Below are 25,238 nucleotides of genomic sequence, written 5' to 3'. Positions count from 1 at the left end.
CCAAAAAAAATGAAATAAGATCAATTTCCTGGCCATGTGAGTGCATGTCTTTTTGATGTGATATGTCACATGCATCCTCTCTGACTCAGTAACTCCAATGGTTGCATGTGTTGGTGTTTTTTTTTTTCTTTCTTTCTAAGAATGGCCACACCACAGCACCGCCTCGTGACATACAGTGCAGCACGCAAAGTGAGGCATCGCAAATGGTCATTTTCTGAACACACTCATACACACACACACACACACACACACACACACACACACACACAGTGCCAAGCTGTAAAACATTTTCACATGTTGGACCTCTGCAATAAATTTAATGTCAAAGGACAGCGCTTTAATCTGCCAAAAAACGTCAGTGCAAAATCTTTTCAAATTTTCATATGCCTTTCAGTCATCTAAGGATGCTCCATTCGTGCATTTTAGAATCAAAAAGAGGCTGTGTGTTTGTTTCTTTTAAGTGACTTCAAATGAAATTACATGTTTCTTCATATAAAGACAGACTTAACTGAATTCCAATGTAAAAAAAAAACATCAACAAAAAAATACATTTTCTACAAAAGCACAATTGAACTTCCCTTCAGGATCCATATGAAACATGGATACGATACATGTCCAAGCCTGTACTCATGTTCAAGTTATTTTCCATGTGAGAGATTGACCCAATCACCTCCAGCAAGATAGATTCCTCTGCACTAAACCTACTGATAGACTGATGGCTATTAAGAGATGTTTAAACATGTCTGTGGTGATATGTCACATGTGGTGTGTTACGGTCGGTGTAAAACAAGCCTCATATTCATAACGGTCATGTATCTCCTCTTGTCATTGTACAGGCCCTTTTGGTCTGTATGTGCATGTTTCGCCTTCATAGCAAATGTTAAGTGTTTTCATTGTCTTGCATTATGTCAATCTCTAGGTGCTCTGGAGGCTTACAGTACACATCTATCAAAGAAATGTTAACATAGTGTATAAACAGATATAAAGTGAGCTATTTTAACATGCTAACATTTGCTAATTTCACGAGAAATAAACATTAAGTACAGCTGAGGCTGATGTGTTGGCAAGTATTTCATAAACCAAAGTATTGGACAAAATAAAAATTTCACCCTATGATGACACCAGATTAAAAGTTAAGGGATCACCAAGCAGACTCAATTCATCCTGAGGGCAACAGGTACCAAATTTCACAGTGATCCACTCAAGAGTCGTTGAGACATTTCACTCAGAACTCACTGGAGGGAAAGCCAGGGGATCCATCCATCCATTATCTACAGCTTTTATCCTTAAGGGATGAGGAGTACAAGGGGCCGATCCCACCTGACATTGAGCAAAAGGTTAGAGGGCTGACATATAATGAGCAGCCACAACATTAAAACCATTTGCATAATATTGTGTAGGTCTCCCTGGTGCTGCTAAAACAGACACAGGACCTCTGAGGGTGTCCTGTGGTGTCTGGTCCTGTACATGTCCATGTACATCTTTGTCTGCAAGGTGATTCCCTCCAGTTACCACCTGACTTGATTTCATGTCATGAGTGACATCATTCTGAGTCTGCATTAGATCGGAAGACTGTGGTCTCCACGTAATCCCCTCTGCCTTGTATGTATCTTCTCAGGCTCCTGCTTGATGACAACATACCGCTTCATGTGGTGAACGCTAAACCAGGGCTGAGCTCAAGCTTTGAAGCCATTGTTAAAACCTGTGAGGGTGCAATACCTTCAGTCGCACGGGGACAATGAACAGTATGATTCATATCTCATAAAAGGCGACACCTGCAAGCACATGCTAAACAGTGCGCTGCTCTAACCCTATACTAACACGATGGGGAGGAAAAAAAAAAAACAGGCCATGACTACATTTCCCAGATCCCAAATCTAATTGAATCTGTCATAACTGCTCCAATGATGGACACATATAACCTGGAAAGCCCTGAGGGCTAGGGTTTGGGTAGCGTGAGTCTTGGAGATAACGTGCCCTGCAGGTGTGGAAAGATGATGTACACAGACTCAGGTTACAGCAGACTGGCCTGGGACAGGTTGATGGAGGCTCTGATTGATCCTGAAAACAGAGAAGCCTGTGGGAGAATTGTAATTGAACCTGGAACAGATGTTAAACAGGCCAGGAAGAATGTGGTTATGGTGAGGGTACATAGCCTGAAAGTCAAAATTACACTGGAATTTACACAAGTCATATCATTTTATTAAATGGTAATGGCAAGGGGAGTCTTTTTTAGCCTATTAGAGTGTACTATACATAGCGTGTTCTGAAGGGCTCACATAGTTCACAGTGTTCCAGTTATAAAAATATGGTTGTTTGCATCATGGTGTTTGAGCGCGACCCCATCAAACTTTCTGTGGAAAACACATCTCGGCTAATCCGACAAGCAGCATAATGTGTTCCAAATTTAAGAGGAACCACAGGTAGCCAGTGCCAAACCATCAGTCCTCTAAACTCTCGCACTATTTTCTCAACTTGAACTCATCCGGGATAAACTCTATTTAACTTTTTAAGCTTCTGAAGGAAGGACACACCACATAAATTCAGACTGCACTGTGGGAAATATCATCCGGTGTGAGATTGCTTTCATCAGAAATATACAAGTTAGAAAAAGTATGTTCATGCCTTCAGTGTGAAAAGTTCAAATGACAGAGATATTGGCACTTTTTAAATGTTCCCTGTAAATCAATATTATCATTATAAAGCATATTGGATAGGACTCAGGGTGTTACACTGTGTCATTGTATTGTCACTGAAAATTATCATTAGTCATTTATTATGTTTTTAATGAGGCATTTAATGTTAATTCTACTCAACTAGATCTATTCTATTATCTAATCTATTGTTTGTACCAGACTTAAGTAAAAGTACAAATTAAGAACTCTACTGAACTACAGTTTTGAGGTAGTTGTACTTAAGCAATCCCATTCAAGACGATTTTAAATCTCGCCTACACTGAATTTCAGAAGGATATATAACTTTTTGTGTATTTAACAAGGGCTGGAATGTAACTAAACATTTTTGTTTCTAGTGTGTGAACTAAACACATTTACTTAAGTACTCTGCTTAAATTCAGGTTCAAGGTACTTGTGCTTTACCTTAGTATTTCCATATTATGTTACTTTATACTTCTACTGTACAGGGAAATGTGCAGATTCTTCTTCTGTGCAGATTTGCAGATTCTAATTGTTAACACAATCAACAAATAAATTATTATTACAGAATAAATTCCCCAGCAATTTACAAAGTAGTTAGAATTAGACTCATGTGCACCAGCTGCAAGAATACAGTTACTTAATATATATTATTCTGACTTATTCTTGACTATGTCTGCTTCTGCTTTTGATACTTTTGTACTTTTAATCAAGTAAATTCAATGCAGGACCTCTTAACCTGTAACAGAGTATTTCCATATTCTCTTATAAGTTACTAGTACTTTTACTTTGTAAAAGTTCTCAGTACTTCTTCCAGCACTGCACTTAACTCAGTATACAGAGCATTTAAAGGTGCTAAAATAAGCTCAGCCACAATATTATAATGCCACTTACACTGTAATGCATTCAGAGAAATAATGATGATCTAATAATATTATACACAGTAATGCAACACTGCCAGGGGACATTCTGTCTCCAATAATAACTTTGACTTTCATAAGTAAATATTTCTCTACAAATTATTGCATTTTTTTATTTAAGTAAGCTTCTTGCACAACTGGAAATCTTACACAAAGACAGTGACAGTGTGTGTTGATGAATGATTTTCATATCCCTGGTTTGAGTGCAAAGATGAAGTAAAACAGATTCAAATACACTGTACAAACACTGTACACAAGGCAGCTTTAAATTCATCAGAAATATGGTCTTGATGGCCCCACACTGCCATCTGCTGATCCACACAGATACTGAAAAGATGTTTAAAAGAATTAAGATTCCAGTTTCCAGTAAAATCACTTTCCTCTCATCAGTCTGAGGATTTCTTTTGCTTCATCACACGTGTCTTTTGCTTTCACTACTAGTCTTGTCTGTCAACTCTGAAGCTCATAGTAACTACGTCCTCGATCCCAGCCTGCAGCTCGTCATGCTCCTGCACGGCAGATACTCCTTTGGGGGTCCCGGTCAGGATGAGATCCCCTTCCTCCAGGGTGATGAAGTCGCTGATGTAGCTGATGAGATAAGGGATGGAGAAAATCATTTGGGAGGTGCAGCCGCTCTGCCGCAGCTGGTCGTTCACCCTCAGCCACAGCTTGACGTTACCCGGGTCGGGGATGCGCTCTCTGGGGATAAACTCGCTGACGGGGCAGGAGGTGTTGAAAGCTTTGGCCAGGGTCCAGGGCAGACCTTTGGACTTGCACTCGTCCTGGATGTCCCGGGCTGTCATGTCCAAGCAGAGAGCGTAACCCGCAACGTGCTCCATGGCATCGGACTGAGGGATGGCCGTGCCCCCTTTCCCGATCACCACCCCCAACTCCACCTCATGGTGCAGGTTGCTGGTGTACAGGGGCACCAGGATCGGGGAGCCCTCTCGTACATATGCAGAAGGGGGCTTCAGGAACAGGACAGGCTCTGTAGGAATCGCATTTTTCAGCTCTTTGGCGTGATCTGCATAGTTTCTCCCCACGCAAATAATCTTCCTCCCCCATTCCCAAAACCGGGATATGTTTCGTGCTGTCATTGTGGAGAAATGTGAAGGTTACAGCCGCTCTGAAGCAGTCAGTACCTGTTCCTCTAAACTTTGACCGACCGCTCAGGATCCTGAAACCAGATTATTTACCTACGGAAAACCAGAAGGGACACACCACGACCTCAAAATACAAAACAACTCTATAATACGGATGTTTTTACGAGGTTTATCGGGGCCAAAATGTAAAATAAAATCCCTCACACATTTCCCTGACGCAACCGTATGTATTCGTCTTTAAAAACTGCTGAAATAACCACTTTATCCACGCGTTTAAGTTATTATTCACGATCTACTCCCCCACACTTGATTGGTGGAGCCTGGGAGGTCAGAGTTGAAAAGGGGGCGGAGGCGGAAGTGAGCCAGAACCAAACTTTTCTGGTTTATACGAAGTGTGATAAGGCAGTAAATGCTGTTGTTATGTTATTCAGGGCACTAGCAGGGAGTGCCTGCACTCTTATCGGAGCTGCGACAGTCTTAAAATTAGGTACGTCCGCATGCTTTTCCTACGTTAGCATGCAAACATCCAGCATGTTAGCATGTGTATATGTTTGGTTTTTACGGGTTGTTTACATGTCTATGTTTTGTCGAGGAGGAGAGATGAGAGATGATCCCAGTCGGCCCGTATGAGCAAATATCTTACGTCTCTTACATAATCTCCTCTGTTACAGTCGCATCAATACTTTGGCGGCTAGGTGTCAAAATTTAACGCATTTTTTACATATAGCATTTAAGCTAACGTTGTTTATCAAGTGTTTATGCAGCCTCTGTTATTTTCTGTGTAAATGAACATGTTTTAGGGAAAACTGCGCTTGTCATGCAACCATGCTGTTTCTGTAAGAGCACAAAGAGTTAAATTAGACCAGCTGAGAGTGTATTCGTGTCAGCCTGACTCTGGTATCTGTCCCATTTTGACTGATATCCTCTCATGCAGCACCTGTAGAAGTCCAGGCCCAGGCAGCTGCTCTCCTTCACAGCGCCGTGAGGAAGTCATCCCTGGTGGAACAAGCAAACATGAGGATTGAACTTCTCCCAGCACTCAGTGACAACTACATGTACCTCCTGATTGATACGGACTCCAGAGAAGCAGCTATTGTTGACCCGGTGGAGCCGATAAAGGTCAGTGCATATATTTTACTCTGTCATGTTTACTCAAGTGTGGTACTTATGCACAGCTTTGAAGTCCCTGTACATGAGTAATTTTCCATTTTATGCTACTCAGTGGTGGAAAGCAACTAAGTAGATCTACTCAAGTACTGTACCCAAGTACAGTTTTGAGATACTTGTACTTTACTTGAGTGTTTCCACTACTGTTATTTGACAGCTTTAGTTAATAGTTACTTTTAAGAGGGAGATTTTTTTTCAATGGATAACATATCAAGCTTTTAAATACAACACAATGTTAAATATTAAATCAGTGGTTTCCAACTGTTTTGGCTTCTGATGTCTTATAAAAAGCAATGTGTAGTCAGGTTGACATTTCAGGTGAGTTGTTATCAACTCCAAAGACAGTGATTTCTCCTTCCACACTTCTCACATAGTTTCATCTCAATAAACGTCCAAATAATCCAATATCTCAACAAAAATCAAAGATTAGAACAAAAAAGGTCCCAAAACTGAAAACAGATTTGGGAATCAGAATTTCTTTCCTACACCTATAAATTGATTCAAAAATCATATTTGATAGTTGACAGATTTATATTGTTTCAGTCATATCACCCAACTAACTAACCTCAGCTGACAAAAATGCTGACAAAAACAATGATACAGCAATGTAAGGGGCTCATCTGTACTTGCACTTGAAGTTCATTCTGCTGTTAATACTTCTGTACTTGACTCGTCTTGCATTATATATTTTTACATGCTGCCACACTTAAGCACATGATCCCAGTACTTTTTCCAGCACTGCTTCCACTGCAACTGTGATGATGTAGTTACATATTTCATGCAACACTCCCAAGGGAAGACAGTCTGTCCCAGAGCTGAAGAGCCACTGTGTTCTGACCACTCCTTCACTCCTTCCTCCTGGAGGCTCTGTCTTTATGACCTTGGTTGCTTATGGCATCTGCTGTTGGGGACTGGGCCAGCTTGACTTTATCAGTGTCTTCACAGCTGTTCTTTAAACAGACAATGAACTGTTGCTTCTCAGGCTTACTTCTACCTGTGGAAACACTGTCTACCTAAACTATATGCAAATCTAAAAAAGGAAATTAAAATTAGAATTAAATTAAACATTTAAGCAATGCTTCAGTAAGATGCATTTGTCCTTTCTACAGGTTGTGGAAGCTGTTAGAAAACATGGCGTAAAACTCACAACAATTCTGACAACTCATCACCACTGGTAGGCCACATGTTACATTTTATTTTAGTTTTATTTTACCAGTACACAGGTGTACAGTTAGCACTCTACAAACACTTGAGATAACCAGCCTTAAATGCCACCATGCCAAGAAACCATTATACCTGCATGGAAACTACCCTTCTGCTGAACCAAAGCGGAGTACCATTACACTGATCACACGGATCATTTTCTCTTCTTAGGGATCACGCAAGTGGAAATGAGAAGATGGTGAAGCTAATGCCTGGGCTAAAAGTCTATGGAGGAGATGACAGAGTTGATGCTCTTACAAAGAAAGTTTCTCATTCCCACAATTTCAAAGTAAGACAATCCGATCATGTATCCTTTCAATCCAGATTCAAGCCCCAGATGAATGATGTTTTCTTCACTGCTGCCATTCTTTTCCAGCTTGGATCGCTTAGCGTCAAATGCCTGTTTACGCCGTGTCACACAACCGGTCACATCTGCTACTATGTGACAAAAGAGAACAGCACTGAGCCACCAGCTGTTTTTACAGGTATGTTTAATCTGTCAAGCTTGACTAGTCAGTATTAATGCAGCTTGTGTAACAAGTCATCCCTCTGTCATGTGTGACCTTAAATTCCCTGAGGACACTCCTTTGTTTTTGTTTTTTTTCCCATGCAGGGGACACGCTGTTTGTGGCCGGCTGTGGTAAATTCTTCGAGGGCACGGCAGAGCAGATGTACAAAGCCTTGATAGAAATTCTGGGACGCCTGCCTCCTGAAACAGTAAATATATATACTTTGAGTCCCCTCAAATGGGTAGTGGTCCCTCAGAACTGAGCTGTAACACTGAAGACATGAGTCATTATAACAGTAATTGATTGATTGAACAGGGGTTTTGAGAATGCAATATTCTGATAATATACTTGACTTGTGTTGAAGCGCGTCTACTGCGGTCATGAGTACACTGTCAGCAATCTGAAATTTGCACGTCATGTCGAGCCAGACAATGAAGTCATCCAGAAGAAGCTAGCGTGGGCAAAGGTATTCGATTGGCACATCACATCTAAGCAATTATTACCTCGATCCGATCAACCACTTAAACCGTAACAACTCTGCCTGTGTGTATTTGTATTCCTGCAGGAGAAATGCAGCAATGGAGAAGCGACTATTCCGTCCACTTTGGCAGATGAATTCACATTTAACCCCTTTATGAGAGTAAAGTATGTACAGCTTGTTTAGAGCTAATTACATTTAAAGTGCTGCCTGACTGACTTTTTTTTTTTTTTTTTTTTAATGTTTAATTCAGAGAGAAGTCCGTCCAAGATCATGTAAAGCAGACAGACCCCATTGAAACCATGAGAAGTCTCCGGAAAGAAAAAGATGGCTTCCGGGTGCCCAAGGAGTGAAGGCCTCTGCACTCATGCTGACTTAACTGCTTACAACACTACAAGCTGTTAGTAGTATCCTAAAGAAAATCGACTAATCTTCAAAGCCATTTGAAATAGACCTGCAGCATTCTTTCTCTGTCAAAGCACACGCTTTTTTAATCACCATGTCCAGCCCTAATATGGCTATAAACTTTTCTGTCACTGTTTTAATCGTATTTGGTTTGTTTAACCGATGTTGGCGTGACAGTTTAAAGGAATATATGGCCATTAACTGAATGCTTTAAATGAGAAATAATTTTGTTAATCTGTAAATGGAAGTTTTAGAGTGTATTTCGTATTATGTTGTAATTTATTGATGTACAAACAACTACTTTCAAAACCTTTAACAAGACAGGGAAACACTTCAGTAACAAATGTTGGAGTATGTGTAAAATTTCTGTAAATTGATAAAGTAATTTCTTTGTCTGTAAAGATTGGTATTAATGTTTTATTCTGACCTGGAATGTTCCCTCCTGCCATTTCTTTTCATATTTGCTTGAAGGCTGTTAGTTTGGGTGTTTATTATGTAGAATTCAGCAGTTGGAGCACTTTTCATTTCCTCCTCCGTCTAAAAGCAGTCTGTGAGCACAGCATTGCCTACTATTGTGTTCAGCACTAATGTTAGATACTGAACCTGAATGCTGTTTTGCATGTCAAGTACAATCTTAGAGAATATTGCATGATGTTCTTTGAAAAGCAAATCTGCAAATAAAATCTGTTGTAAGTCAGAAGAAATATAAGTTTTCAAAATGTACTCTAAGTATCAAAAGTAAAAGTACTCATGCTGCAGAATGGCCCCATAGAGAGTGTTCTATTCATAGAAGAACATGTCAGTAGCATTTTAATTTAGCTGGTTGAGGTGGAGCTAAAGGTCCTGCAGCACCAGAACTGTGTTTTTACTTCAGCTGGATCAGACCTCTGCTCCGGTTGAATGTGTCGCCAGCTCTGTTGTATTGATCACTGGTAATATGTAGTGTGAGTATGACCATCAAAGCATTTTACATCCAGATATAAGTCTTCTTTAGAATTTTAAAACCACAAAAATAGTCTTTATCGAACAAATTCTTTTTCAAAAAGTGATTAAAATGTTATACGTTTATGAAGAAGTTAATTTATTAACAGTTCATAAATTTAAAAAAATGAATACAAGATCTTATTCATTTAAAATATAAAAATGAATTAAATTGTGTATGTATATATGTAAAATTGTCTTCCATAACAATACTATATTGAATATTTCTAAATATTAAAACATGTTCCATATTTATGGTTTTTAGAATGAAGCGTAAATAACTGACCACATTTTCCTGGTAAATCCCAGGTTAAAATCCCACATGGTTGAAAGTCTCCGGCTCGATTAAAATGTCTTGGTTTTGACATGTTGGCTCGACGATGTCGCGATAACTTCCTACTCTGAATACAGAAATGTAGGATAATAATTTTGAGAGCACCACCAGAGCGAACAGAATAATCGGAATCTGTCAGGCGGAGGTAAGCGTATTTTCCCTTTTCCTCTGTCGATTGTTTATTTAACCATTAAATGTTAAAGCTGCAGAAAATGTTGATGACACATCGTCAGAGTCAGAGGCAGTTTGAACGCTGCAGCAGCAGCTAACAGTAGCATGGTTTATTATTAATGATAAACCAGCAGCTGGTGCAGATGTTAACTGAATGACTGTCGATATAAGCGGTGTTGATTAATTAAACCTCTTCTACAAAGTGTTGCGCACTGTGGTGCGCATGCGTACGCGGGGTGCCATGAAGGTAAAGGTGATCTCCATCCTGGAGGACAACTACATGTACCTGGTGATAGAGGAGCAGAGTAAACAGGCCATAGCAGTGGACCCTGCTGTACCTCACCGGGTAAGAGACAGATGTAATGTTTAGGTTCAGCCTTTGTAATGGACACTGGAACAAAACATAGAGGATAATGAAGCACAAAAAATCACAAAAAGAGAGACAGAAAGTAACTAAACTAGAAAAACAACTCAAGCAGAAAATGCCATAGAGACAACTAATGACCAGTATTTATATGTACTCACAAATACATGTAAGATATAGGACTGAAACAAATGATTTCTCTTTATCAATCAATTCTTCAATTATGTTATCAATAATTGAAATATTGTTGTTGATTATTTCTCTGTCAACTGACTACTTGTTTTAGCTCTAGTGAGATACATACTTATGGGGATTATTGCTAAGAGTCACACATTTTTCTTCTCTTTTTCAGCTGCTAGAAATAGTGAAGAGAGAGGGCTTGTCTCTGACGGCTATTCTCACCACACACCATCATTGGTAAGAAGAGCATTTGGGAGGAGTCGAGGGCCTAGATGAGAATACATGAACATGCCAACAGATAACTGACATGTTCTCGCTGACAGGGACCATGCTCGGGGCAATGAGGCTCTGCTGAAGGAGATTCCTGGGTTGAGGGTGTACGGGGGAGACGATCGGATCGGGGGTCTGACGGATAAAGTCACCAACGCTCAGGAACTCAAGGTGCCCATAAAGCAACAGGAGTAAAATGTCTCTACCTGGACATTGGTCCAGTTATGATATGTTATACAAAAATACAGTTTCTCTTGTCTCTCTGCCACGTCGTCTTTTGATATTGTATTTTCTCCATTTGCAGTTTAACTCCATCAATGTGAGGTGCCTGTTTACTCCCTGCCATACCTCTGGTCACATGTGCTACTTTGTTTGGGAGGATGAGTGCACTGACGCCCCTGCTGTGTTCACAGGTCTTTGTCTGTAAACATAAAGAGCTGCTGAACCAATTGAAATCTGAAATGTACATTCTTCCATGCAGCTCATAACTATGCAGTACACTCACTGTGTTCTTAGGCAAACATGCTATACAACATCATTTTGAGTGGCTAGAGATATGAATCCATGTTGACCAGCGCATTGTGTATTGTTGTGTGACCTGGACTGACCACTGCCTCCTGTGACGCCTCATCATTGTCTTTTCTGGTCGCTAGGGGATACGCTTTTTATCGGTGGATGCGGGCGGTTTCTTGAGGGTACAGCCGAACAGATGTACCACAATCTCACCCAGGTGCTGGGATCCCTACCTCAAGACACGGTCAGTGGAAATAAAAGATATTTGTCGTGGGTTGCGTGCAGCCCTCACAGGGTTAAGTACAGCTAACATGACCTCAGATAAGAGCTGGCGTAAGACTGAATCACTGATGAATAAACACACGTACAATGAAGGGATTGACTTCAGCCTGGCTCAGATTCAAACTCTGCTGCTATGTGTGTTGAGGATTCAGGAAGATCTTTAAATCATGCTTTGTTCATCTGTAGAAGGTGTTCTGTGGACATGAGTACACCATCAAGAACCTGAAGTTTGCCATGCTGGTGGAGCCGGAGAATGAGAAGGTTAAAGAGATGCTGAGCTGGGCCAGGGTGAGTACTATAACTCACAATATTCCCTGTCTTAGTTATTGTCAACAAAAAACTAAATCTTAACAGTGCATTTTCCCCAGCCTGTCTGTGGCTCTCAGCCCCAAACCCATCTTCCACCTTTAAAAACAGGTCACAGTTTATTCCCTAATTTTTTAAAACAAGGCCAAATAATTTTATTAAAAAGCTGAGCATTGTAGTTATTGGTGAACATTACACAAAAAGGAGTACATACTCCATTTGTTTGGGACTATTTTCAGCTGTGGACTAATACACATTTTTTGCTCTAATGAGTATTTCTAGCAGTGGAATGGACTATGACTCAAACGTCAGTGCCAGTGTTCATTGCATAAAGGTTGATGGCACAGTGGCATAAGCTATTTCAGGATTTATCTTCACAGTTAGCAGGATATATTCACAGTCAGTTGTTTTTGCAGGCGAGAGATGATGATGACAAACCCACAGTGCCATCTACCCTAATGGAGGAGTTTGAATACAACCCTTTTCTTCGCCTCTCGTGAGTTTGGATATTTACATACATTTATGTGCAGAACATGAAAGGTGCCCAGTGCCTTTCTCCACATGGGTAATAACTGGAGACTGACAAATGTAACATTTAAATTAGCCATGGCAGATGAGGGAAAGAACTAAAGAGTGATAGTAAAGAGTGAGATGAGTAAAATCCTTGTCGTGGTTTAATTCAGATGATCTTATTTTGTTTTCTATTCAAATAAAATAGGTCTCATTGTCTATATGCTTGTGCTTCTTGCAGCACTGCATTTACAGGATTTAATGTGTATACTTGTTTGCTCTTTTAATGGTGAGTTAGTCTGTATTTATGTATTTATTAGTCTACTCTACTTGACAGGCTGGTAAAACAGCTACATTTTCTGGTGAGCTCAAGTTTCAGGATTTGTCAGTCACTGTGATTTTTGTAATAAGCACATTTCCTGCAACAATTTAGTGTCATACTTTGTTAATCCTTCTTTCCTTTACTGTAGGGAGGAAGGAGTGCAGAAATTCACTGGGAAGACCGACCCCATTGAGGTGCTGAGGGTCCTGCGGAAGGAGAAGGACAAATTTAAGAAGCCCAAGGAGAGACTTCCTCCCCATGCCATGTTGGCTTTGGAGTGGGGGCTTCTCAGACCATGAGCTCGGAACACGAAACATACTCAGCTGTCAAGGAGGTATAGCTTGAAAACCTGAATGCAGCCAGACACAAGACTGTAGAGTGTGGTGTTTGATGCTTCTACCCCAGATTTAACCAGTTTATACTGCTGGGTGCCTGACTGACCCTCAAAGGGGGGTTGTGTGTTGTTTTAGCTACTATAGAACAATATCTGCATAAAAAGGCCAGTGTAAAGCTGCTTCCATTAAATATTCCTACAAATGAAATTCATTTGAAGGCTGTCTCCCAGTCTGTAACTAACTGTATACTAACTGTATTTGCTAATACTAATTTCCTTTAAAAACTGATGAGATTTATCTGTGTTTTATGTATTTATTGCTTTAATTAACTGTTTTTTGGAGAAAAATAAGCTTAACTTCTTAATTACTTATTTGTATTAGAACGTTTGATTTCCTTGATATGTTTATTTCCTGTCGGGTAACCTTGCCACTGCTCTCTCATTTAACATTTTGACTTATCTCATTAAAGTTTTCCAGTTTCTCTTTTGCTTACTTTTGCAGTTGAAAGCTAGAGAATTAATTCACTATCAAAAACAAAGTGAACTTGTCTGTCATCTACACAGTGTTTAGGACAGGTTATCTGGTCTGTTATAAACTGCACCACATGGGTAGAGAGAGATGCAGTGTACATCACTATGAATGTAAATTGCTGCTTTTCATCCCCAAGTTTACATCCTCACTCTGCGAGAGCTCGTAACTGTACATCAGAGTCAAGATGATTCAATAAAACATATCAGTCTGAATCTATATTCTGCTGGACATGTTCATTAATGTTGCAAAAAAAATTTTACAAAACAAATGGCTACAATTAAATAATGTGTTTATTTTTCAAATGTATATATATGGATAATCATTTGGTTAAATATACAAGGAATGATCATATTTTGCTTCGTGTTAATTCAGCTCACATTTTCAAAGTGTAACAGGTGCCACACAAATGAGTTATTTACTATTTATACAATTCAAAGCACATCAGTAGTGTAAGGGAAAATTATCAGACAATACACATGATTTGGCTTTGTTTAGGCATTGTGTCTTTTATCTATGCCCTGATCTTCCACCTTGGCTCAGGAGGACAGTGGTTTAAACAGTCGCTGGGATACATCAAACCTGTTTGTATTCAGGTTTACCACACCACCCTTCTCTTCTCTGTGAGTCATATTTGGACGATTCTGTAGTCATTCATCACCACTTCATAGTGAGTCCAGTTGGTCATCTTCTCCACAGTGTGGTACTGTGTGTGCAGCAGCTCTTTGGCTCTCTCCTCCCCCACACTGTTGAGCCAGGACTGATACAGCTCGGCCACGCGAGTGTCATCTTCTGGTGACAGCGAGCTTTCTGCCTTGTAGAGCTCCTCAACCTTCTGAAGAAGCTCCTTTGGGTTCTGACCAGATGAGGCCTTAACCTGTCCACCACCATTTAGACAACCTGAGTGTTGCAAAGAGGGAAAACATGATGGGTTTTTTAATTTCCCTGCAAAGATAAGTCATTACTGTGCTTGTTGTGATACTGTGTCACTCTCTGGTGTGGCAAACATGTGGCAAAAATAACCATAAATTTTTTTTTTTTTTTTTTTTTTTTTTACCTGACGGACATGCCATAACTTCCACAAAGTGGTAAGGCGACTTCCCCCTCTTGAGTTTTTGCACCAAGTTCTGGATGTTGCGGAAACCGTATGTGGAAGCAAAACACAACAGGACAACTCCATCCTTCTCAAGAGTTACTTCCTGAAAGTCTTTATTCCTGTGGCAGAGGGGTTCAGTTTGGACATTCAAAAAATCTTTTTACACACAAGGCAGAAGACAAGTAACCTGGTGCAATTAGGTTACATTATAAATCTAAGATCATTAAACTTGTTTGAATACTAAGCTCTTAATCTTCTTAAACCTCTGGAGACAGACTCACCTGAGGGTCTTGTAGGTGAGTTCCTGAACTTCTTCTCCAAACAGCTGCTTGGCAGCATAGGTGAAGACATGATGGAGGTAACCTCCTGACCCACTCCCAGCATGGCTCAGGAACTCATCCCCACAAACACTGCTGAACCTGGGTGAGGAATAAAATGTACCGTATGAGTTCATCTATTCTTCTGAAAATTCATGCTACAGTTTATTCTAAAAGAGGCAACAAAAAGCAAACTGGCACAGAACTTACATTGTATCTGGGGCTGCAGGCTCCACATTATTAAGAGACACGTTTTCCTCCTCCAGCATTTTCTGAACCTCTCCTGTATCAGACAGTAAAAAGTGTAAAAAACGGGAACTCCACATTCATACTCACAAACAGCATCATGAGAGTCATTACTGTACCGGAGGTGATGACACAATCCACTTCTCTGGTCTCAGCTTTGCTCATGTAGAAGTCTGACCTCGAGGCTTCGAGTTTCTTGTCAAAGCAGGGCATTACTGCCACGTGGTAGATCTGCTGTGGACTCAGGCCCTGACGACACACACAATACAAACATCAATACGTACATACTTTCACAGCAGTCAACAGCCAGCACTGGATACACCGCAAGTTAACCATCCCCATTTGCTTTGATACTGAAAACTATATTTCTAATTGATAAACTTTACCTGCTGTTCAGCAAAATAGCCTTTAACCAGTGTGCCCATCATCTGCTGGGGGGAGCGGGTGGTACTAATGTATGGGAGAATAAACTCCCCGTGGGTCTTCTCTGCATAGCAGATCCAACCTGAATAAAATACACACACACACACAGTGGATTTTGGTTTTGCTGATTGTCTTTGGACAAACACTGAAAACACAAATTAACAATGTTTCTCTCTGTCTTGATTTGTAGGTGACAGGAAATGAGGGAGAGAAATGAGGATGTCATGTAACACAGGTTCCCAGCATTCCCAACCTTATACTTTATATTCCGCTTTTAGTGGCATACCTGGACAGGCAGATGTCAGCATGGGCAGGGCCTTGCTGTCCTGCTCCTTCCTCTGGAACCGCTCCACAAACTCTCTCTGGCTCTCCAGCAGGCTGAAGGTCCGACTAAAGCTAGTGTCAAACACATGATGAACCCCTGCAATAATAGTAATAATAATGAGTCTTAAGAGGTGGCTGTGTTTTTAATTTAAAACGAACTGAAAATGTAACATTTGCACCCACCAAGGCCTTTGAAGAAAGAAGTTAGTCTCCTGCCAGCCTCACTACTGCTGAGGTTATAGTGTGCTGCGAGGGAGGCTCTGGACTGCGGTGACACCGACACTACAACAACCTTCTGCTCAGTCGCGTTGGCCTGACAAACAAAATGTTCGCTCTCATATCACAAAGGCTGTAAAAGCAATCTTGACCAGATACACAAGGATTCAAACACACGTATCCATCTCTACCTTATTGTTACGCAGCACTTTAAAGAGCTCCTCGTGGCTCTGCTGTGTGATGAGGACGCTCTCAGCTGATGTGATACAGCCACTGCAGGCCAAACAGTCGTTCAGCGTGATCTTTGCTTTCTCCAGCTTCTTCTTCCCGCCATCCTACAAAAACAAAGCTAATTAATTCAAGGTAAATGGAGGTGCAATACTTCTACTAATTTCAGTAATTCACACAATACCCACCTGGTTGACTTGGACGTAACTGCCATCATCCTCTATTTGAATTTTAGCCACAGATTTCCCTTGTTTCTTCTCTACTTTGACAGGCTTGACACATTCCTGCAAAACAGACAAAACAGGGGCATGTGTGAACCACACTACAAAATACTGCTTCAATTTTATTAATGAACTTTATGAGCGAGATAAACACAGCAACTTGTAACAACATCCAATGGCACCTGACAGAACGGAGTAAGAACTAAAAAGTGACAAACAGTAGACAGCAAATCACAAATCAGAACAAATAGACATTACATTGTTAAATACTTAAATAGGAGGTTTTATTTAGACCAAGATTTCTGTCCAGATTCAGCACTCTTTTCTTCACAAAGCTCAAGGACGACATGAAATGACTCAACTTCTTCATCACATATTTATTGGCAAAAATACCTGTTTTATAATCACCAAGGTCAGTTATCTTCGACTCGTAACTTAGGCTGCAGTACACTATTGCCTATTAAGCTACAGTATGACTCATATATATATATACTCAAACCGTGTCATTACCAACCACAGGTTATTTCACTGTGGTTACATCATAGCTAACATTAGCAACAAGCTAACTGCGTGTAATTTACGCAAACAACAGACCAGTGTCACCTTATCAGTGACAGTCCAACCAAGTAGTTAAAATCGCATTACAATAAGCTCCAGTCAATCATTAGACATTTAATGTTGCGGTTATTTTTGAGGGAGCTGTTCTCTCACACAACAGGACTGATAAGGACAGCTAACTGCTAGTAAGCATGCTAGTTACTTCTTCACGTCTGTCCGCGATTGGCTGCTTTAATATGTGCAGTAAATCCGTGGAGTTAACAATTTGAAATATGTATAGTGTTATAACACGTTACAACAAGTTTCATTACCTGAGACGGGGTAATAAAATCATCCAGATCTGTCAACTGCAGCACACCGCTGAAGTGCGAGGCCATCTTTGCTGCCGTAAAGTGAAGTGTTTGTTGTTTACTTTTGTGTCGTAAATAGCTGTCCTTGATTCAACTGCTGATGTTGCTGTGATTCTCTGTCACCTCTTAGAGTGTGGATCTAATTATCTGGTCTTTCATGCTTTATGTCAACTATGAGCATATAAGTCCATAAGCTTACAGCCCTAAAATATTCACTGAAAATTAAGGAGAAGGGACTGTCAGGCTCTGGGAAAAGGAGAGGTCAAGATAGGTAGACGTTACATTCTCTCTATAAAATAAATTGCTGTATGCAGCTACACCCCACCGCCCAGTCATAGCTCTGTCCAAACTGGTACATTTTTTCCTTTTTTAATGTGCAACATGAACTTCTCCCTTCTCCCTTTGCTGTAAGGAAGGAATGCAGCATAAGAAATTCATTGCACAGTTTTATGTTTCTGTGCACAAATGATCTTGCAATCATGAATACATGTACATTTGAAACAGTAAGGGGCCATTTTAGGAGAAAATGCACTAGGGGCTCCTGATCCTCCCTCCAGCTATGTCCCAGCTGCCTAAAATTCAGCTTCTTTTGTTCCTGTTTACTGATGTCGCTTCAACAACTGTTCTCACCTCACTGTTGATATGAAATGACCACTGCACAAAAATAATACAACAAAACATTGTAAAGCACTTTTCATGGAGCAACGGGTAGGAAACAGGGACAAAGTGTGTTTAATCCCCTGCCTTAATAGGTGCTTTAACACAACAGGACACCTCATGTAAGTAAACATCATAATGAAGGTGCATCATTTACAGCAACTGTAATTTCACAGAAATTATCACAACATTTTGTCAGACCTAAAAAAGATCTGTTAGATCTCCACATTCATAACCAGGTTGTGAGTTTGAGTGTCTCTCTGGGCCTGATATCTACATGTATGTATATATGTGTATGTGTATGTGTAGAAAAATCTGAAAAATTAATATAAATATAAATATAAAGACGCATTTACACGTGGATCTTGGACCATTATTACGGCATTATGGTTAAATGTAAAACAAAAGTCCACATTGAAGTTGGTAGTTGTTAATTTTCATGTTGTCCCCTCTGACACACGCAGGCGCTCTTATTGTTGTTATGACTACGAGGTCGTAAATCCGCCATGTTTTCCCTCCATGTAGCAGCGTTGCGACAGAGACGGAGAATTTGAACGACATGAATGTAGAAAATAATCATACGGCAGAAACAGAGAAGGGGGAAACGAAGAACGGCACCGAGACAATCACCATCCAGACTACACTGGGAGACGAAGGTTAGTCCTCTAAAACAACTTCGAAATATTTATCAGTTGCAGCGTTTGGGCCTAGCTTACTTCTTCCTTCGTGAAATGTTGCTAGCAGCTAGCTGCCATTAGCAACATTAGCTGCTTTGCTTCATTGCAGCGTCAGTATTCTAGCAAGTCATCGGTATTTATAAACGTTTACATCAGCTACCCGGTGGCTTGCGGCACAAATGCTGTACGAAGTTATCTCATTCAGAAAGGTTTTGTCTCTGTGCCGTCAGATGAGGATGTGCACAAGTGTGGACGCTGTCAGTCCGAGTTTTCTACGCTGGAGGCTTTCATTCAGCACAAGCTGCACCACAGCTGCAAACGGGAGGCGAACACCCAGGGAGTCAGCCAAGAGGTACGAGCTGTGATGTGTTGTTTTTTACGATACAGTGACCACTGTAAACCGACGAGGTTGAACAGATGTTGGTTTCTGCGTTTTGCCAGGTTACTGCAGCTAATGGGAGTTCTTCTTCAGAGGTGAAAACAGTTGATGGTGCGTCCTCAGATGAACCAGGGAGGACCACTAATGGTGGGTCAACGATTTATTACATACACTCAGTTGGCATCAGGCGCACCTGGCTAATACTAATGCAGTTTACGTTAAGGTCTTAGTTTTCAGTTTTTGTTGAAACTGTAGAACTGCATTGGTGTTACACTGACAGGTGTTTCTATATTTTTCACGTCTTTTATATTAATTAACACACCCGAAAATAACTCAAGGCCAAAGATTGCCAGGTTACTACCATATGTGGCAAAGTACGGCATCAGAACCACACTTTTGACATGCTGAGATTAGTTAATGTTCTGTATTTTAACTTCAAAGATAGCTGAAGCAATAAATTGAATAACTATCTGCAGATAATTTTTTGTTGATGAACAGATGAATTAGTCAAAAGCTCAAGTCAACATACTGTTAATTAGATGTATATGGTGAGGCGGGTTGAATTATAATTTTATCTGCTTTTTACACAGATGAAAGCGGTGCTCTGTTGGGTCGAGGCCGCAGGAGGAAAATCGCTTCACTTAAAGTCACTGACCAGTCAGATGGGACTGAAGGATCCACATCTGACAATGCTGACAGTGACAAGCCTGTTTACAAAGTCAATCAGCAGGGACGCTACATTTGCCAACTCTGTGAAAAGACATTTAAAACAGTGAGTCACACATTTATTTTTGTGCATGTGTTTCTATTTAGAAAATGTGATATTTTATTTAACAGTTACATGAGATAAGTACCATTGTATTTTTCTAAGTGTAAGCAATTCTTTTCATAAGTGATGGCTGGCAGGGTATTTATTACACCTGCTGTTGTGAGTGTTGACTCTAAAATACACTCTATCTTCCCCTAATAGACCAACATCTTGAGAACTCACATGAAAACTCACAGTGACCAGAAGAACTTCTCATGTGACCTGTGTGGGACCTCTTTTCGTACCAAAGGCTCACTCATTCGCCATAACCGACGTCACACCGGTACAGAGAAGAAACTTAGGGACTGTTTTTGTCTTAAATTAATATCCTCTAATAAATTTGACTCAGTGATAACGCTGCTTTCTTCCTGTTCTCTTGCAGATGAGCGGCCGTATCGCTGTACCCTCTGTGGCCAGTCCTTCAGAGAGTCGGGTGCCCTCACTAGACACCTCAAGGCCCTCACACCCTGCACAGAAAAGATCCGCTTTGTTCAGTACAAGGAGATCCTGGTCAGCAAAGATGGAGTACAAAAAGGTTAGATTTATGCAGCAGGTGATGTGATCTGAAGAAGCTAGCTTGGTGGCTGTACTCAGACTATTCTGTCAGAGCAAATGAGCTGTAGCTATTGATGGATTACTACTGATAAGTTCTTGATGAACTAGTGCATTGTACTGTAAGGAAGTGAGTCATACAAAGGTCTGTGTGCATTGTGCAGGTGTCGAAGCTGATCACGCGACAGTGGCTGACCAGCAAGAGGTGATGGTTGTGGAGCAGCAGTCAGAGGAGCAGGAGATGGTGGAGGCTCAGACTGCTGTGGTCAGTGTGGTAGAGGCTGGTTCCCAAGAGGTCCTCCATCAGGTCCACTTCACAATGGAGGTGGATGGAACAACTCAGGAGCAACAGGTAAGAGGAGAAAGGCTACTCATTTAGCTAAAAGTCCTGTATGAGCTGTTACCAATCAAAATGTCTTTGTTTGTCTCTCTCCCTCTGTTCAGGTGGTGGTGGAGCAGTCTCAGGCAGAAGCCCTGGCTGCAGCTGCAGCTGCAGGCGACAACCTCATCTGCCAGGCCATCATCAACTCTGGCATTCCACTGGGGTCAGAGGAAACAGTGGTTGAGGAAACCTCACAGGCGACAGAGGAGATAAATAAAGTGGTTTCTGACTGTCCTGATGTTGATGAGAGTGTCACAGAGATCCAGATTAAAGAGGAGTTTGTGGAGATGGAGGCAGAGGTAGGTGTGCAGGGAAATGGGTTTGACCGGCACAATTCCAGCAACCAGGGACCAATGATTAATTAATACACCTTTTCATTTTTTAAAGTTAGTCTCACTGGAACTCTTCCCAGTCAAAATCCACTGATTATTTACATTGATTTTCAAGGAGCCTTTCTTCTTTCTTCTTTCTTTAGCAGGAAACAGAAGATGGGGATGATCAGACATCCTCAAAATTGCACACATGTCCACACTGTAATCGCTCCTTTAAGGGACTGAACTACTTCCGTTTTCATGTCAAGGGCCATTTGGGTAAGTTGACACTTTCCTAGTAAAGTTTGTCCAAAATGTGTAATCAAAAGAAAGCTGTTGATGGGGCACTGACTCTTTCTTTGTCCAAATATAAATATGATCTCTGATTGCAGGTTATAAGCCCTTCAAGTGCACACTCTGCCAAAAAGAGTTTCTGACTGGTTACCTGCTGAAGAAACACATGGAGGTTCATGTCAGTGAGAGGAGATATAAGTGTGGCGAGTGTGGCAAGCTGTACAAAACCGTTGGGCATGTACGTGAGCACATGAGGGCCCACTCAGATGAAAGACCCTACCACTGTGCCAGATGCAACAAAGGATACAAAACCAAGGTGATTTCAGTGTAATTTACCAGTACAGTACTGACGTGAATTTTCAGCTTTTATTTTATTGTTTCATTTTCCCTCACTAATATGTCATTCATAGACATAAAAGGCATATTATTTCTAATATACAGTACCTCCTTTTCTTGCCCAGAATGCCTTGCAGGTCCATCAGCGGACTCATGGGGATGAGAAACCCTACGTGTGTCAGTTCTGCTTGAGAGGCTTCAGGGAGAAAGGCTCTCTGGTGCGACATATCCGCCATCACACTGGAGAAAAGCCTTTTAAATGCCCAAAGTGTGGACGGGGCTTTGCTGAGCACGGGACCCTCAATCGGCACATGCGTGCTAAAGGTCAGACTGATTGACAGAAATCAAAACAAAACCACAGTAACTCAGCCCTTGTGTTGTCAGTATTTCAGGACTTATTTTGATTTGCACCAGGAGGCTGCCATAAGGAAGATTCCAGCGAGCAGCAGGGTGTGGTAACAGAGGAGCAGGCATCAGTGGACAGCCTCGCTACAGCAGCCATCATCTCAGAGGACCCTCATGCGGTCCTGGTAGAGTTCTCTTCCGTGGTGGCAGACACACAGGAGTATATCATCAAGGTGAGAGCCACGGGGGATTAGAGCGAAGAGAAAGTGTGGTTTCTTCTCTTACATCTCAACCATTGGGTGGGAGATAACAACAGAGAGAAAACTGCTGATGGAACTGCTGTCTGTGGGCTCAGACTTTAAAGCATGTTACACATCTGTCCACACCCCAGTCAGTGGTATCGCTGCAGGTATTTTCTATTAGCAGGATACCTGCTGTTACATCACTGATTGAAGTGCAAAACACTTTCACTCTTCACATTGTACAAGATGAGTACATCTGTGGGGATTTAATTAGATTGTTGATTAGAACAAGTTACTCAGCTCTTTCCTCTGCCAAGTGCAGAGACCCCTGGTTCTAAACTCTACATTTCAAGACCTGTAAAGAGGAAAAACTTGATTGCAACTGAGATTTCATTTGTTTACACAGAAAACCTATCAGCACACTGAAGGCAAATACTGACCTCAGTGGGATTTTTGTTTACTACTGACTTGCAGATCAGATTGCCAGTATCAGATAGCAACTCAAAAATAATTTATTTGCATTTATTTGCAAAATCCAGTTATGGAACTAGGAGGAGCTTGTAGTCAGAAATGCTGCTGACATAATGTGTAGCTATGAGGGATCTCTTTGTAAAAATGTCTCAATATAATATTTTCAAATTATGGTTTCAGCTCAGTTTAACAAAATTTAAAGACACAAACAAGGTACTTTATGAAGTACTGTACAAAGCATTTTTCTTTTTTTTAATTGAAGATATGTTTAAGCTGTTGTGAGCCATGATGAAAAGTTAGCAATAACCATCTCAGAAAAGTTGAACAGCCTTCAAAGGACTACACTACGTTTAAACTCTTGGATTAACATAAGCAGATAAATCATCACAAGCTGCTTTAGGCAGCAACTAAATGTGCAGGTATTTCTTGCTCTTGAAAGCATTCAATCACAGTAAAGATAAAATGCTGTGAAGACAAATCGTTCAAAATACATCTTATCAAGGTTTTGTCCTTGGCTCCTCGGCTAATCCTAGAAGTGGCTCAACCAATTACTAACTCCAAACTTCTGTCAAAGACTGACTGAAAATGAGACTGAAGTAGAGTCCAAATCTGAAATATTTTGCCATTTGTGATTCATGTAGATTAAACGTTTTTCAACAAGTTAAAAAAAACACCTTGGAGCTGAGTCAATGAAGTGTTTTGCAGAATTCATTAAGGCAACACCTTATCATTCCTATCTTCATTTAGGCGCAGTGTATTGCTGCCTTTTGTCATTCATTTGATCTGCTCCTCTCATATTCTCCAGACTCAAACAGAAGAGGAAGTGCAGGAAGAAGAGGTTACACTCATCCAAGACAGCCAAAATGAGGTCAGTACACACAAGTACACAAACATACACACACCTCACCGTAAATGAGAACATTTGTATGATCATAGTGGTTGCAGAATGTGACATTCTCAGTGTTTTCTGGCTAACCAACATAGAAAGTTCCTGTTACGCTAAAGAATCTAAAAGAGATTACTTGAAACTAACACCTCAACCATTTATATCAAACCTCTCCCTGTCAGATGGGAAACCACATCATGAAAGTGGTGCAGCGAATTGTCAGCCAGTCCCACAGCGCCGGAGGCACCGGCAGCCACCAGATCATTGTTCGTAATGTGGCGGCGAACGAGGAGGGCCCGTCCATCTCCGACTGCGGCGACACCATCACCATCGCCACGCCCGAGAGCCTGACGGAGCAAGTGGCAATGACGCTGGCCTCCGCCATCAGCGACGGTACGCTGCTGGCCACGGCGGGCACCGTGGAGACGGCAGAGGGAACAGTTACCATGGTTACCACAGAGGAAGCAATGGAGGAGGGTATACAGATGGTGCAGCAGCAGGAGGAATATGTCATCACCTCCCCAGAGGAGGTGGAGATTCAGACTGTCATTGTATGATCGAAGAGGACACTAACGATGGACTGTAATAGATTTGGCTTGACTGTACCTGTGTAACCGTTTACTGTAGAGTTTGTATGAGTTTTATGTGTGATCAATTACAAAACAAAGGCCAAAGTATTTATAAGGTTTATAGTTACAGGAATAGAAAAACCTAAAAATGAAGCGTGCACAAGGACTAGTTCTGTCATGTGTTTGATTTTTATTGATAGATTTACTGAAACGAAGCGTTGCATTCAGTATGTCAGCTAATTTTCAAACTTTTAGTTGCATACAGCTTAAAAGAATAACTAGATTAATTATGTGAGGTTTTCATTCTTTTAGGTGGTACAAACTGAACGCATCTTTGCATTTGTCTCTTTCCTTTGCAGCTTTCAAAAAGTGAAATTCCATTTTCTTTTACTACCTAAAAGGACATTGTTTCACTGCAGTTTTCACTTCTGCTCTCTGATGTCCGGGTCGACTAGAAGTCATGTTTTTAAAACTCTACATTTCCAGTTTTAAATGTGGCGCCCTTTAAAGGCCGACAGATCTGAAACTGTGCAAGTGTTCCTGCCTGCTTGAGGCTGCTCAGGGACACTATAAATTTCCCATGATACCGTGTTGCAGTTCTGAGTTGGTCAGTCGTAATGCACCTTTAAACATGAGAGATACACCGATAAAAAGACATGAAAATATGGTCAGTTTACTTAGAGTTTGCATCAAATAAATGCTATTTTCTTATACAGCTGACTTCAGGTTATCTTTGTTGAGACTGCCTGTCTGACCTTTCAGGATGTGATTTAGTTAGATTTTTTTTTTTTCAGACTCCTTTGAAATCATTTTGA

General features: G+C 40.9%; 5 protein-coding genes across 8 annotated transcripts; 3 read left to right on the top strand and 2 right to left on the bottom strand.

Moving 5' to 3' along the window:
* Positions 1 to 3,673: 3,673 nt before the first annotated feature.
* On the bottom strand, positions 3,674 to 4,904 carry fahd1 (fumarylacetoacetate hydrolase domain containing 1). The gene has a single exon (XM_018671162.2). It carries the CDS (start codon positions 4,669 to 4,671, stop codon positions 4,012 to 4,014), a length of 660 nt encoding a protein of 219 aa, XP_018526678.1. The 5' UTR covers positions 4,672 to 4,904; the 3' UTR covers positions 3,674 to 4,011.
* A 92-nt stretch (positions 4,905 to 4,996) lies between these two features.
* Positions 4,997 to 8,872, top strand: LOC108879744 (hydroxyacylglutathione hydrolase, mitochondrial). The gene is made up of 9 exons (XM_018671141.2): positions 4,997 to 5,164; positions 5,612 to 5,796; positions 6,954 to 7,018; positions 7,219 to 7,336; positions 7,424 to 7,532; positions 7,661 to 7,764; positions 7,921 to 8,022; positions 8,122 to 8,201; positions 8,288 to 8,872. Exons 1-9 carry the CDS (start codon positions 5,098 to 5,100, stop codon positions 8,385 to 8,387), a joined length of 930 nt encoding a protein of 309 aa, XP_018526657.2. The 5' UTR covers positions 4,997 to 5,097; the 3' UTR covers positions 8,388 to 8,872.
* An 887-nt stretch (positions 8,873 to 9,759) lies between these two features.
* Positions 9,760 to 13,754, top strand: LOC108879752 (hydroxyacylglutathione hydrolase-like protein). Of its 2 annotated transcripts, none has more exons than XM_018671149.1 (9): positions 9,760 to 9,899; positions 10,129 to 10,271; positions 10,642 to 10,706; positions 10,793 to 10,910; positions 11,044 to 11,152; positions 11,393 to 11,496; positions 11,721 to 11,822; positions 12,257 to 12,336; positions 12,821 to 13,754. In XM_018671149.1, the coding sequence occupies exons 2-9, from the start codon at positions 10,149 to 10,151 to the stop codon at positions 12,969 to 12,971; spliced, it is 852 nt and encodes a 283-aa protein (XP_018526665.1). In that variant the 5' UTR covers positions 9,760 to 9,899; positions 10,129 to 10,148; the 3' UTR covers positions 12,972 to 13,754. The 2 variants fall into 2 exon arrangements, with proteins under 2 accessions (XP_018526665.1, XP_018526668.1); XM_018671152.2 differs by having other exon boundaries at positions 9,766 to 9,899; positions 10,173 to 10,271.
* Positions 13,755 to 13,810: 56 nt separating this feature from the next.
* narfl (nuclear prelamin A recognition factor-like) lies at positions 13,811 to 17,586 on the bottom strand. The gene is given in 12 exon segments (XM_018671130.2): positions 13,811 to 14,213; positions 14,215 to 14,435; positions 14,593 to 14,750; positions 14,913 to 15,050; positions 15,159 to 15,231; positions 15,314 to 15,443; positions 15,581 to 15,699; positions 15,904 to 16,038; positions 16,125 to 16,254; positions 16,349 to 16,492; positions 16,574 to 16,669; positions 17,476 to 17,586. Coding segments are annotated over 12 exon segments (1,431 nt in total). The 5' UTR covers positions 17,542 to 17,586; the 3' UTR covers positions 13,811 to 14,192.
* A 1,074-nt stretch (positions 17,587 to 18,660) lies between these two features.
* e4f1 (E4F transcription factor 1) lies at positions 18,661 to 25,136 on the top strand. Of its 3 annotated transcripts, none has more exons than XM_018671108.2 (14): positions 18,661 to 18,827; positions 19,079 to 19,200; positions 19,290 to 19,374; positions 19,818 to 19,999; positions 20,198 to 20,318; positions 20,418 to 20,570; positions 20,752 to 20,939; positions 21,032 to 21,268; positions 21,448 to 21,559; positions 21,673 to 21,890; positions 22,036 to 22,234; positions 22,325 to 22,488; positions 23,774 to 23,836; positions 24,037 to 25,136. In XM_018671108.2, exons 1-14 carry the CDS (start codon positions 18,731 to 18,733, stop codon positions 24,409 to 24,411), a joined length of 2,316 nt encoding a protein of 771 aa, XP_018526624.1. In that variant the 5' UTR covers positions 18,661 to 18,730; the 3' UTR covers positions 24,412 to 25,136. The 3 variants fall into 3 exon arrangements, with proteins under 3 accessions (XP_018526624.1, XP_018526615.1, XP_018526608.1); XM_018671099.2 differs by having other exon boundaries at positions 21,445 to 21,559; positions 22,328 to 22,488; XM_018671092.2 differs by having other exon boundaries at positions 21,445 to 21,559.
* Positions 25,137 to 25,238: the final 102 nt, after the last annotated feature.

Source organism: Lates calcarifer, linkage group LG11 (assembly GCF_001640805.2).
Source record: "Lates calcarifer isolate ASB-BC8 linkage group LG11, TLL_Latcal_v3, whole genome shotgun sequence".
NCBI classification, from domain to species: Eukaryota; Metazoa; Chordata; class Actinopteri; family Centropomidae; genus Lates; species Lates calcarifer.
The sequence above is the reverse complement of the archived record's forward strand: the minus strand, read 5'-3'. Positions and strand labels throughout refer to the sequence as shown.

Bases quoted from the DNA above. Each gene is read 5' to 3' on its own strand.
- fahd1 (XM_018671162.2), bottom strand. From the start codon at position 4,671: ATGACAGCACGAAACATATCCCGGTTTTGGGAATGGGGGAGGAAGATT.
- LOC108879744 (XM_018671141.2), top strand. From the start codon at position 5,098: ATGTTATTCAGGGCACTAGCAGGGAGTGCCTGCACTCTTATCGGAGCT. The intron at 5,165-5,611 runs GTACGTCCGCAT...CCTCTCATGCAG, and splicing joins TGCGACAGTCTTAAAATTAG to CACCTGTAGAAGTCCAGGCC. The intron at 7,337-7,423 runs GTAAGACAATCC...ATTCTTTTCCAG, and splicing joins CTCATTCCCACAATTTCAAA to CTTGGATCGCTTAGCGTCAA.
- LOC108879752 (XM_018671149.1), top strand. From the start codon at position 10,149: ATGCGTACGCGGGGTGCCATGAAGGTAAAGGTGATCTCCATCCTGGAG. The intron at 11,153-11,392 runs GTCTTTGTCTGT...TCTGGTCGCTAG, and splicing joins CGCCCCTGCTGTGTTCACAG to GGGATACGCTTTTTATCGGT. The intron at 12,337-12,820 runs GTGAGTTTGGAT...CCTTTACTGTAG, and splicing joins AACCCTTTTCTTCGCCTCTC to GGAGGAAGGAGTGCAGAAAT.
- e4f1 (XM_018671092.2), top strand. From the start codon at position 18,731: ATGAATGTAGAAAATAATCATACGGCAGAAACAGAGAAGGGGGAAACG. The intron at 19,201-19,289 runs GTACGAGCTGTG...GCGTTTTGCCAG, and splicing joins CCCAGGGAGTCAGCCAAGAG to GTTACTGCAGCTAATGGGAG. The intron at 20,000-20,197 runs GTGAGTCACACA...TTCCCCTAATAG, and splicing joins GTGAAAAGACATTTAAAACA to ACCAACATCTTGAGAACTCA.